At 44.6% G+C, this 13,639-nt stretch overlaps 1 protein-coding gene across 5 annotated transcripts in view; it reads left to right on the top strand.

Annotated features, from left to right (window-relative positions):
• PHACTR4 (phosphatase and actin regulator 4) overlaps window positions 1-13,639 on the top strand; it is a 65,536-nt gene that overhangs the window by 45,985 nt on the left and 5,912 nt on the right. For 2 of the 5 annotated variants that reach the window (XM_044288018.1, XM_044288021.1), the window contains 7 exons: window positions 1,204-1,350; window positions 4,630-4,716; window positions 4,938-5,051; window positions 5,126-5,440; window positions 8,831-9,311; window positions 11,019-11,266; window positions 13,209-13,415. In XM_044288018.1, coding sequence (XP_044143953.1) covers window positions 1,204-1,350; window positions 4,630-4,716; window positions 4,938-5,051; window positions 5,126-5,440; window positions 8,831-9,311; window positions 11,019-11,266; window positions 13,209-13,415 — 1,599 coding nt within the window. Of the gene's footprint in view, window positions 1-1,200; window positions 1,351-4,629; window positions 4,717-4,937; window positions 5,052-5,125; window positions 5,441-8,830; window positions 9,312-11,018; window positions 11,267-13,208; window positions 13,416-13,639 lie in introns of all 5 variants that reach the window. The other 3 variants (XM_044288017.1, XM_044288020.1, XM_044288019.1) reach the window with 2 other exon arrangements.

Here is a 13,639-nt window from a genome sequence, read left to right as displayed (position 1 = left end):
TAGAAAAGTTCATACACAGGAATCTAGAGCCCTGGTATAGTGACAGGACTTGAGACAACCTATTCCTCCACCAGAAGGATGAACAGGAGTCTCTCTCAGGCCTAGATCCAAAAGACAGGGAAATTCAGCAAACAAAATACAAATAGGGAGGACGACACTTACCTTCACGTGGAGCAAAGGCAGCACCAGGAGCTCAACCGAGATCCAATAACCAGCTAGCCCAGAAACTGAAGCTATAAACTGTACCTCCAGAAGGGGTAAGCAGTAATAAATAGAGGAAGTTAAAGAACCAAACCAACAACACCTGCAAGAGGTATGGTCGTTACCAAAACAACACAGACACAAATGATCCACAAGGAACCAGTTAGATTAAGGCCTCATGCACACGACCGTTTATTTTTAAGGTCCGCAAAAACGGGGTCCGTAGGTCCGTGATCCGTGACCGTTTTTTCATCCGTGGGTCTTCCTTGTTTTTTGGAGGATCCACGGACATGAAAAATGAAAAAAAAATATCTAAGTCAAGTTTGCCATTGAAATGATAGGAAAAAACGGACACGGATCACGGACGCGGATGACAATCTTGTGTGCATCCGTGATTTTTCACGGACCCATTGACTTGAATGGGTCCGTGAACCGTTGGCCGTGAAAAAAATAGGACAGGTCATATTTTTTTCACTGCCAGGAAACACGGATCACGGATGCGGCTGCCAAACGTTGCATTTTCCGATTTTTCTACGGACCCATTGAAAGTCAATGGGTCAGCGAAAAAAAGCGGCACAACGGCCACGGATGCACACAACGGTCGTGTGCATGAGGCCTAACCCACGTGTTGCCAGTGTCTCTGATCTCCTGGCACCTGTCACGGGAGTGTCCATGACACCTATTGCTGGATAATTTTTGGAAAGCATGTCTGTATGCACTCATGTATGGAATGTTATCAGTCACTGACAGGACTACCCACTGGACTCCTAAGCATAGAAAGAGCAGAGATTTAAGTGAATATATTACCAGTTATACTGGAGCTTTTCTAACAATAATGCATTGCATTATTAATGTCACTTTGCATAAATCCAAGGTGAAGATATAGATATAAAGAGTGATTTACAACATTCCTATTATACACCCAGGGCTAGACTTTTCATGACATCTGTTCTTCAGGTACAAAAAGTAAGTTGCTCTTTTTTTTAAATCTTTTTCCAGCAGAGGAGGGGGATCCTCCAATGGGGCCCCCAGCTCCTTCAACTCCACCTACCAAAAGAAAAAGCAAGTTCTCTGGGATAGGAAGGTTCTTCAAACCATGGAAATGGAGGAAGAGGAAGACCAGCGATACCTTTCGTGAGACTTCAGAAGGTAATCCTACCTAAGTACGCAAGTACTCTTGTCACAAAAGTGTGATCTGATTATATGAATTTAAAGTGTATTGCTAGGATGTGCCATAACTTCATGGTTAGTTGAGCACAATTAGGGCTGAAACGATTACTCTACTGAATTTAGTAATTCGACACAAAAAAATCCTCCATGCAAATTTTTTGCAACAAAGATTTGTTTGTCACGTCAGAGAGCTGCTGGCACAGGGGGGGGGGGGAGGGGGGAGAGAGCTGCTGGCACAAGGGGGGGGAGGGGGGAGAGAGCTGCTGGCACAGGGGGGGGGGGGAGAGCTGCTGGCACAGGGGGGGGGGAGAGAGCTGCTGGCACAGGGGGGGGGGGAGAGAGCTGCTGGCACAGGGGGGGGGGGAGAGAGCTGCTGGCACAGGGGGGGGGGAGAGAGCTGCTGGCACAGGGGGGGGAAGAGAGCTGCTGGCACAGGAGGGGGGAAGAGAGCTGCTGGCACAGGGGGGGGAAGAGAGCTGCTGGCACGGGGGGGGAAGAGAGCTGCTGGCACAGGGGGGGGGAAGAGAGCTGCTGGCACAGGGGGGGGGAAGAGAGCTGCTGGCACAGGGGGGGGGAAGAGAGCTGCTGGCACAGGGGGGGGGGAAGAGAGCTGCTGACAGGGGGGGGGAAGAGAGCTGCTGGCACGGGGGGGGGGGGAGAGAGCTGCTGGCACGGGGGGGGGGGGGAGAGAGCTGCTGGCACGGGGGGGGGGGAGAGAGCTGCTGGCACGGGGGGGGGAGAGAGCTGCTGGCACGGGGGGGGGAGCTGCTGGCACAGGGGGGGAGAGCTGCTGGCACAAGAGGGGGGGGGGAGAGCTGCTGGCACAAGAGGGGGGGGAGAGAGAGCTGCTGGCACAAGGGGGCGGGGGGGAGAGCTGCTAGCACAACGGGGAACAGACGCACTTGGGCTGATCACACAGGGAGGAACGAAGGGTGTTTGGGACTGATAGCAGGGGGTCTGAGTTTTTATTAATGAAAACAGTCTATTAATTCATTTTTTTTATTAGACTACTCGATTAATCATAAAAATAATCAATAGAATACTTGATTTCTAAAATAATCGTTTACTGCAGCCCTAATCGCAATACATTCTGTGTACTGAACTCTGCAGTCAATTCAGTAAAGGCTGTGTTGCAGTACCTGCACTGAACTGGGTCATGGGTGGAGCAGTGCAAGGAACAAATTCCAAGTTTCCAAGTGGCCGTTGGGCTTCATTATTGTGGCTGACACTTTATAAAGGCTGGCTGAGGTTCTGTACTTGAACCTTCAGTGATCCTTCTGGAAGTAGGCCAGCACTACACTTGTCCAGTTAATAACAGTATCTTTACTATGCCAAGGATAAAGGTCCTGTTTTTAAAGGGGTTGTCCGCTTTTTACTATTGATGATCTATCCTCAGGATAGGTCATCAATATCAAATTGGCAGGGGTCCGATTCCTGGCACCTTCACCGATCAGCTGTTTGAAGAGAAAGCAGCTCTGCCTTCTCTTTTCTGTTTACCTGCATGCTGCAGCAATTGCAGTGGTGATCAGTGTAACTGCAAGTATGGCACCCCCATTCACTTTCATGGGACGGCTCTGTCTAAGTGAATGCTACAGAGCCGTCCTATGGAAATGAATGGGGGCGCCATATTTGTAATTACAGCTGCTCGCCAATGTAGTTTCTGCAGCGAACAGGTAAACAGAGCAGAGAAAGCAACGCTCGTACAAAACAGCTGATCGGTGGGGGTGTCAGGAATCTGATATTGATGACCTATCCTGAGAATAGGTCGTCAATAGTAAAGAGTGGACAAGTGCAGTGCTGAACTATTTCCATTGGTCTTTAACTGGGTCCTGACTCCTCCTGTGAGACGCACAACACCATGGGCCTGGAAACAAGGCCAAGTCTGCTAGAGCTGGTGTTTGGCATTTTCATGCAGTTTGTGTTCACTGGTCCTAGTACTATGCTGTTACTTGGATGTAATAGTTAGAAAACCCCTTTAAAATGGGTTGTCCAGGATTTTAATACTGATGGCCTTTCCTCAGCATCTCATTGGCAGGGGTCTGACCCCGGCGACCCTGCCCATCACTGCTTGTCTGCTGTTTATCTGCTCGCAATTGCGGCCAAGAATAGAACGGAATTGCGGATCTGGAAATGCTGATGCAGACAGCACATGGCATCTGTTCTGGCCCCATTGAAAATGAATGGGTCCGCAAAATCTGGAACGGATCCGGAAAAAGTTTTTGGACGTGTGAATGAACCCTTATTAATTAATTTTAACTTTTTAGTATTTTAATTTTGCGCTGTTTGCCAGATGGCATTAATAACTAGGTAGCTTTATTCTGTGGGTCAGAACAATTACAGCGATTTGTTGGTTTTATGTTTTGCCGCTTTTGTAAAATGATTCATGGAAAACTATATATATATTCCAAGAGCCATGACTTGTATTTTTTTGTGCCCATGTAGCACATCCGTTTTTGTCACTGTATGTGGGCTTATTGCAATTTTGGCTATGCTGTATATGTGTAATTCTTTTTAACACTTAAAAAAATAAACTAAAAACTTTATTAAAGGGGTTATCCGACTGTAACTGGTGACCTAATCCTCTGGATAGCTCATCACCATCTGATCAGCGGGGGTCTGACACTGGGGAACCCCACTGATCAGCTATTTGAGAATGTTCTGGTGCTACTGTGAGCACTGCGGCCTTCTCACCGCTTACCCTAGGCCAGTGACATCACAACCATCGGTCATGTGGTGTAAGCACAGCTCAGCCACATTTTCTTAAATGGAAGGCAGATAAACCCTTTAAGCTAAAGCAATTTATTTTCTTTTATTTCCACTAGGGATTTTACCATGTGACCTGTCCACTTATATAGTGCTTTAGCCTGCTCAGTTATACCCAAGCATTTTTACCTTTCAGTAATAAACCATGCCATTGTCATTTAACGGTAGCATGCCTTTAGGGCCTTTGTTATGCACTGGCTGCAAGGGACTCGCATTTCCCTGTCTAAGGCCTCATGCACACGCATGCAACGGGGCCGCAATACACGAGCATCGGCCGTGTGCACCCCGCATCACGGATTTTGAGAGAGTGCACTGGATCCATTTGTGAGAAGGGGATTTTTTTTTCCAGATACAGCACCACTCCTACCCATTTGCTGTGTCCATGAACAAGAGTAGTGTATCTGGAAAAAGAAACTTTGTTTGATCACATTTATCCCTTTTACATTCATTGTGGTTTGTGTCAACTTAAGACCATGTTGTTTTACCTTTTCTAAGTGCTGGAGAGAAAGATCTCTATGAGAAAGCCCAGAGAAGAGCTAATAAAGAGAGGTGTTCTAGTGGAGGTACCTGAAGTACCTGAAGGCAAGTAGCGAGTCCATCCTTTTTTATGTTCTATATCCTGCTGACGGATTTAGTGGCTTCCTGTTAAATTTGCCCTATTTTGTGTGTGCCTGAGATTCTGAGCCCGACTGGGAATTGATATTAATGAGTACTCTGTGTACTGCATTGTGGAATATGTCAGAGCTATATAAACAAAAAATTGCTGCATTGATTTTAATCACTTAATCTTTTGTATCCTTCAGATGCTTCAGTGAAATCTGAGTCACCACCACCTTTAAGAAATGGCCATATGAGCCAAGGATCCATCACTGAGCAACAAGGTGATGACAAAAGTATAAAGAGGAACAGTCGACCAGGTAAGGTTTACTCCAGCCTGTTTTTTATGTGGTTTTTTTTTGGGCAGATGAAAATAAACAACCCTTCATTTTAGATTCGACAGGACCACGTCCCATTACTCAGGTGGAACTTGCACAGGAAGCCTTGCAGGAATCTACAAAGCAGCCGCTTGCCTTACGGGAATCCTCAAAGCAGCCACTTCTTCCTCCAAAAAGACCACTTTCCACCTCTAATTCAGTCACTCAGGATCATAATGAAGGTCAACGACCAGAGCCACCTCGGTCTGCAGCACGCTTGCCGAACACTACTCCTTCACCAGCACCTAGAACCCTGCTCCCCCCACAAGCATCTAAACAGCCACCTGTTCCACCACCTAAGCCCCAGAACCGGAACAGCAGTCCTTTAATGGGTAAGAAATTTTAAAGTTCCCCTTGTGCTTTAACATGTATCTACTGCAATAGAAACCATGAGCATAAACTATTTAGTGCATTTTCGTATAGATTTTGTTACTGCTAAGGCCTTATTCACACAGGCAGTTTTTGATCAGTGATTAGGATCCAAAACCAGGAATGAAGGCTCCACAGAGATGAGGTATGATGTAAAGATCTGCACCTGTTCTGTGTTTAGAGCGGCACCTGGATTTGGCTCACACTCACTGATGGAAATCACTGACTGTGTGACTGAGCCCTAAAATGGTCTGATGCATTAGTAAAAATCCGCTGTTCCTTGGTTTCTCAAATTCAATTTTAACATGTTTTGCTCCATGTTATGACCACTTTGGGCTGATCTGCATACAGTTTTATATGGCTCGTATTGACTTGATTTGGTATTCAGGAATTGGGACTCAATCCCCAGCAGTGGAAAAGCAGAATAAAGGATCTGTGCTCTGTAGTGAAGAGCAGCTCTGGGGTCCTAGGTTCGAATCCAACCAAGGAGTTTGTATGTTCTCCGAATATTTGCGTGGGTTTCCTCCGGGTACTCCGGTTTTCTCCCACACTCCAAAGACATATTAAGTGTGGGAGACTTAGTGAGCTATTAAGTGTTACATCTCACCCCTAGTGCTTTATTCACATCAATACTGCACTCTAATTCTCTATAATGTCCTATATGTTGCTTTTAAATGAGACAAATGGGAACTGAATCCCCTGTTTGCTTCATGTGCTTTCTATGGGGAGACATCATAGCACTAGCTGGGAAAGAATTGAAAATTAGTGATGCCTGCAGAAGGGAAAACTGGGGGTTAAAAAGTCGTAGAATAACATTGTTATTAATCATGTACACACCTGAAATGACAGGTACACTTTAAAGGCAGTTTGTCGGCATCAAATTCACTTTCAAACTGCCTACAATGCCTGGTAGGTCTGTCTTCCCATATTATTCTCATACCCATAGCTTCCAAATCTGATCCCGTGATATGCACAAAATGATCTTAGGGATAAGCTAATCGACTTTGGATGTTTCACATTAAATTCGCACAAAACTTCATTAGAGTACTGTACCGGAGAATGTATTGGCTCCGACGAGCCGATGTTATTAATTTGTGACGTCTCAGGAGACTTTGGATAATAACGTCAAAAAATTATTTCTCCTGTACAATAAAAACATTTCCCGAACTCTGGTTCGGTTCCAAGGTACCACTTCGCGAAATAACTTCGGCTCATCGGAGCCAATACATTCTAATACTGTATGAAGCTCCCGCTCTGTACAGTATTCTAACGAAGTTTTATGCGAATCGACGTATGTTTCATCCGAAGTCGATTCGCTCATCCCTCATCTTAATCCTTATGACAATTAGCTGTTAAGTTCAGAGGGTGGGCCCAAGTTGTTCGGTGTACCTTAACTTCAACACTTTTGCCTCCCCCTGTTTAACAGGTCCAAGCTTCCCCTGTGTCACCTCGCCTGGCTCTGAGATCCCATACCAGTGCCGTTAGTGCAAACCTCAGCTCACGCGCAGAACAGACTTTCCTGAATGGACTGTTCTGCACATGCACGATGATGCCAGTCAAACAAGAGAGAGAGCCAAAAGGTTTTGAGCAATGGTGCTCTGAGCAGCCCAGATCTGCCGTTGTTTCACTTGACAATTTGTATAAGGAGTAAAAGATTTATTTTCTACACATTGAAGGATCAGATTTGGCAGCTAAAGATATGTTGAGCCAGCCCTACCAAGCAGTTTGAAAGTGAATTTGGTGCTAACTGACTCACTATATTAAAGAAGAGCTGCTATTTTTGTGCTTCATGTTATGTATGTACCATTTCCTAGTTTATGTGCATATTTATAGATTTTATAAAAGTAGCCGGTACTATTGTTTGCAGTTCTTGAGCGGAGACTCTAATTCTTGGCACCAAGGAGTTGTGGAATTCCAGTGGGAGCTCCGTCAGTTCCTTCAGTTTCAACTTGAAAATTTAATGAGCGAGTCTGAAGGGCTTTTAGAAATGCATTGGAATATAGAATGGGATTGTATTACCTGTGATTTGAAAGAGGCATAGCCCTTTTTTGGTCTTCTGATAACATGTTAGAACATACTTATCTTCTGACCGGTCATGTTGAGGTGGTGCTTTTAGATCTCTTTGAAGAGATCAACATGCTGTGTATACTTTGGAGAAAGAATGCCCTCTGCCATCTAACTTGGAGGTGTTGGCTGTGTTAGCTGGAACCCGGCTCACTGCTCATGTAGGAAATAACCCCAATTCTGGCAGGTTAATGCCTCAGATGTCGCTGTCAGTAGCAACAGTGGCATCTCAACAGTTAGGTCTCTTTCACACAAGCGATACGGATTGTGTCAGGATCTGTTCAGGGAAAAACTGATGGTTTCACATGCAAGTTCAATCAGTTTTGTCTGCAATTGCATTCAGGGTTTCAGTTTTTTTCTGGGTGGATGCAATCTGTTTTGGTGCATTTTTCACCCGCGTGGAAAAAAAAACTGCAATGATGTGTGAAAAACAACGCTCATATACACATACCTGTGGGTCAGGATTCAGGGCGGAAGCATCATAGCCAGACAGAAAACTCACCTTAGGCAGAGGGAGCTCCCAATCAGCAGACACCCAGGCCTAATGTCCGACCGGCAGTAATGCAGATCGTGGACTTTTAACCTTTCAGATGCTGTGGTCAAATGTGACTACGGCATCTGGACTGGCAAAAATCAAATTCCGGGTGTGCCCTGGCTGCCCTTCAACGATGATCGGGGAGCCAGATGCAGTGTGCAGCAGCCTCTCTCCTCCTGAGTGACAAAAGGGTGCCACACATTAGTTCCTATGGAGCCACTGCTTGTGGCAGTGCTCCATAGGAATACAGTGTACATCTCAAACACACCAATGCATTAGAGTGTGAGAGAAGCAATCTGTTGATTATTACTATTTAAAAAAAAAGTGTAAAATATATTCAAATCACTCCCCCTTTCCCCAAAATAAAAATATTTATCCCATGGGCAACCAATGGCAAACAAAAAAATAATAATAATCAATTCAACGTTTTTTGGTCGCTTCACCTCCCACAAAAAAATTAAATCAACCATGATCAAAAAGACATACACACCCCAAAATGCTATTGGTGAAAAGTGCCAAACACTGTGCGAAAAATGAGCCCTCACACAGGTCTGTACACATAACTACAAAAAGTTATAGGGGTCAGAATATAGCGACAAAAAGGAAAAAAAACTATTTTTTGTAAATTTATTTTTTTCAGTGTTAAAACGCAAGAAAAACTGTACATATACTATGCTTTTCCTAGCTCTGGATTAAAAAATGTTAAAGGGTGACTTCATGGCTTTTAATAAAATAACTGTACATTTTATTCTAGCGGAGCTGTGCCAGGCACTTGGGGGAACCAACCTCACACCTGTTGGGTCTCGACCCTCTCCACCACTTCCTTCCAAACGAGGACTTCCACCTTCTACAGATCCTGTGAGCAACAAAGAAAAAACTGTTCGACCTTTATCACTGCCTTCTCACCTTGCAAATGAAGCTCCAGCGCATTCCCCACCATCTCCAACGCCTCCTCCTCAGTCACCCAAATTGCAGCCTTTGCCCCCTCAAGATCCCCCTCCAACAGAAATACCTCCTCCTAGTGCAGAAGAGGAAAAAAGAGAGATGCCACCTGACGTGTCTGTACTGCCTCTTCACATTCGCATTCAACAGGCTCTCAACAGTCCACAGCCGGTGCCCACGTTGGATAATTCCCAGCGGGCGCACTCCCTTTTGTTTTTTTCCAATGAATTGGGGACGGCTGAAGAGAAAACACGAGTGAGATCCTTGCCTGTCACTATAGAGCTTCTTAAAGTGTGAGTTTTTGCTTTCCTTTGACTGTTCTTTCCCATATTTCCTTCACATACATCATTCTTTGCTGGTTTATTGGGTATTTCATCTATACATTACATTTGTCATAATCTGATTAGGATTTCTAAATGTATATTAATAATATGCAATTTTGTTGCTGTGTAAGTCCATATGAAAGAAGAATTCAGTGCCCATTAAGTAAAGGGGGTTTCATATCACAGTCACATTGCAGGTTTAGTACCATGGTTCAGGGAAAAGTATGCACAGACCCATCATTATTAGGGACTTGTTGAGCTGCTCCCATTCTGGTGGAGGACTTGGCATATATTACATAGTCACTCATTACAAGTGGTGTCCGAATTAGAAACCAAATTTTGTGCACCCTTTTAGGGAATTCTAGGTTAACAGGGTGGTGGCGAGCATCTCTTACTCTGGAGCACTTGTCTAGTTTGGCATTACATAAAACTTGAGAACCTAATTTCTCCTGTTGAGGCACTGCAGTCAAATTGAACACTTACTACCAAGTTTCCCTACAGATTACAGTTGATTGCAAATGTCCCTCAGCTGGGACCCCAGCGATTAGTCTTTCATCATGGAAGCTTTCTAAAAATTAGGTATTGTCCAAAGTGGAGATCCTCTTTAGTTTGATAACCGCTAATCACCAGGGGATTCAAATAGGGCTGAAACGATTCTTCGATTAAATAGAGTCAAAAAAATCCTTGATGCAGTTTCCCTGCATCGAGGAATCGTTTACATCACGTGATCACGGAGCGGGAGTGAAATTAAGCGTCTCACTCACCGCTTCCGTGTCCTCCGGAGTTCAGAGATGGCACCGCCCCACAGGCAGGACTTTGCGTAATGCGCAGTTGCGCACATACGTCGTCAGCACGCTGGCTAACGATGTGTCTGTGACATCATATAAGGTCCCAGTGCGTGCTGGGATGAAGACTGTCTCCATGTGTCTGCGGCTGCGCCCTCCTCACTATTGCCAGTGCCATTAGGTAATTTAAGTTAACAGCACTAGAGGCACGCCAGGGGAGGGGGGAATCGGGGGCACTCACTGTATATTGATATTGAAAGGCAGATGGAGAGTGGTTAATGGAGGCACAACCTTGGCATGTATAAAGTTATTGGTGTAGAGAGGGGTTAATGAAGGCACCTCCAAGGTGCTTTCATTAACTCCTACAAACCAATAACTTTATACATGCCCATTGCCATGGTGCTTCCATTAACCCCTCCAAACAAATAACTTTTATACAAGTTATTGGTTTGGAGGGGTTAATGGAAGCACCTTGGCAATGGGCATGTATAGTTATTAACCCCTTCAAACCAATAACTTTATACATGCCCATTGCCAAGGTGCTTCTATTAACCCCTCCAAAGTAAACCAATAACTATATACAGCCAAGCCAACATGTGTGTACAATTATTTGCTATACCATACCAACACTGTAAGAAATAAAAATATTGTTTTTATAAAGAAAAACGTAACTACGTACGCTATTTTAAGAAGGTTTTTCTTATTAGATTACTCGATGAATCGAGAAATATAATCGATAGAATACTCGATTACTAAAATATTTGTTTACTGCAGCCCTAGATTCAAATTTAGAATGGACAATCAGCTATTCACCATTGTCATCTTGAGAGAAGCAGTTGTCTACCTTTTTCCTGTTATATTGAAACAGGTCCCTTTTTTAATTGCTTTCCAGGCCTGATGATGACGACGACGACGAAGAAGTTAGCACCGGGGAGGAGGATTTGTCTCCAGAAGGAGGACATTCTCATGCCTCAAGGGTTTATATTGGGGATGTTACTGTAATACCAAGCTACATTCCACCATGCCTTCAGGAGGAGGATGAGGATGAAGATGAAGGTGTTAGCGACAGTGATTCCGAAGGGCCTATACTGTACAGAGAGGAAGATGAAGAAGATGATGATGATGATGATTCCACAACCAGTAAGCTAAAATTCAGCTTAAGGCCTCTTTCACACGAACGTGTGCGCTCTGTGGCCGTATTGTGGACCGTATTTGCGGATCTGCAATACGCTGGCTCTGTTCCGTGGGCATTCCGCATCACAGATGCAGACCCATTCACTTGAATGGGTCCGGAGATGCGGAACGGAAGCACAGAACGGAACCCTGTGGAAGCACTATGGGGTGCTTCCGTGGGGTTTCGTTCCATATTTCCGTTCTGCAAAATGGGCGGATTGCGGGCCCATTAAAGTTAAACTGGTCCGACCCGCTGCCCGACGCATGGTCTTCATGCATTGCAGCCTACAATTTTTGGGCCAAAGCACGGCCACGGGGTGCACACGTTTGTGTGCAAGAGGCCTAAATTGGACATCAATGGGACTTTTCACTGAGTAAATTGCCTAGAGTCAGACTCGCTAGTCTAAAATGGCCTATCCTAAAGTAGGCCATTAGAATTAAAGAACCAGATACACTCTTTAAGAGCAATGTTCTTTTCGAAAATCTTTTATTGAACACATTGCAGTGGTAGCCATCATTGAGTAACTGTACAATGTTGAATGCTAATGTAGGAATAAGTGCAGAAAATAGGAGTGTGAATGAAGTCCTGCTGCTGAAAAATATAGATGTACAAAGCTATTATAGCAGGGTAGAAATGATAGATTGATATAAGTACAGGTGGGGACTCCTCAGGCTACAGGTCCCACAATTTGTGGTTCTAACCTGGCATCTGATTGGGTTACAATAGTTTATTTTATTGTACAGTAGGTCAAGAGAGAACATTTCAAAACTGTAGCATTAACACATTAAATTCTATGTAAGGGACATGGTGGGGATAGTAGAGTGGGGGTGAAGGCAGTCTTGGAGCTTGCCCTATGTTGTGTTTTAAGGATAAATCGACTGTGTTTGAAGTTCAGTCTCTAATAGGTTACTAAGCAAGGGGAGCTATGGTCTTGTAGAACTCAATAGAGATACCATCACCATTTGAAACTCCTAAATGGTTCCCATCCATCCCGAAGGTATGCGAGAAGTATAACAAGGATATTGGAACATGTCTACACATCTGGCGTAACTGTCCAAACCTTAACCCCTTCCCGACATGTGACGTACTATTACTCCACATGGGTCTTTAAAGATGGCGCCCACTTCCGAGTGGAGCGGGCGCCAAAGCAACGCAGTGCCTGCTATTTTCTTTATCAGACACAGGCGGCTAATATCCACGACCTGCGGTAATGCAGATAGCGGACATTTAAGTTAACAAACAACTGTAGTATCTGCTAGTAGGAGCTAAATACTTATCGTCCCCATCAGTCCCTCCGTGGGTTAAATAATGTCAAGCAGTTGTACAGAATGGAGGCAACTGTGGCAACTGCTTACAGAATTTGGCCATCTTTCATACAAACGTGGCAACAGATCTACCATACCTCCATTAAGTAAATGTCCTAATTAATGTTCTGTACTCTGCACAGTTGTGTGATGAATTAGTGTATCCCTAAGGCCTCATGCACACGACTGTTCCGTTTTTTTGCAGTCCGCAAACCGCGGATCCGAAAAAAAATGGAAACCGCCCGTGTGCCTTCCGCAGTTTACGGAACGGGCGGCCCATTGTAGAAATTACTATTCTTGTCCGCAAAACAGACAAGAATAGGACATGCTATATTTTTTTGGCGTGGCCACGCATCTTTTGCGGCCCCATTGAAGTGAATGGGTCTGCACCCGAGCCGCAAAAACAGCGGCTCGGATGCAGACCACAGTAACGGTCGTGTGCATGAGGCCTTAGATTGAGAATAAAATCCAATTAACCTCTGATGCATTTTTATGGAAGGTATTAAGCATCATACCAGGTGTTTATTTTTCTTCAATGACCTGTGTGTGCCTTTTTTTTTTTTCAAAACTGAATTTAATTGCATGATGACGTTTCTCTGTCTAGGTGCCCTGGCCAATAAAGTGAAAAGAAAAGACACTCTGGCCATGAAGTTAGGTGGAAAGTCAGGTTCTGATGACCAAGATGCAGAGTTTCCTCACCGCAGTCGAGAAGAGTGGAATCGAATACGGGAGCAGATTGGTTCACAACTCAACCGAAGATTGAGCCAGAGACCATCTGCTGAGGAGCTGGCGCAAAGAAACATTCTGCAATGTAAGAACACATTTGGACGATATGTGGTCCTGAAAGATACAAAAGTTTCTCATAGGGGTTATAGCGTGGAGGTGTTTGTATGAAGGCTTGTAGAAGCAGCTACACATTTTAAGTGGGGTCAGAAGCAACTGGGCAGTGCAGCAGAATCCGTGGGAGGAGACCTAAATCCGCCTACACACTGACTGCTTTTATTTTTTTGGGACGACGGTGTTCAAATAACCAGA

The sequence above is a fragment of the Bufo gargarizans genome, chromosome 3 (assembly GCF_014858855.1).
Source record: "Bufo gargarizans isolate SCDJY-AF-19 chromosome 3, ASM1485885v1, whole genome shotgun sequence".
Taxonomy (NCBI): Eukaryota; Metazoa; Chordata; class Amphibia; order Anura; family Bufonidae; genus Bufo; species Bufo gargarizans.
Note: the sequence above shows the minus strand (reverse complement) of the source record. Positions and strands in the feature narration are given on the sequence as shown.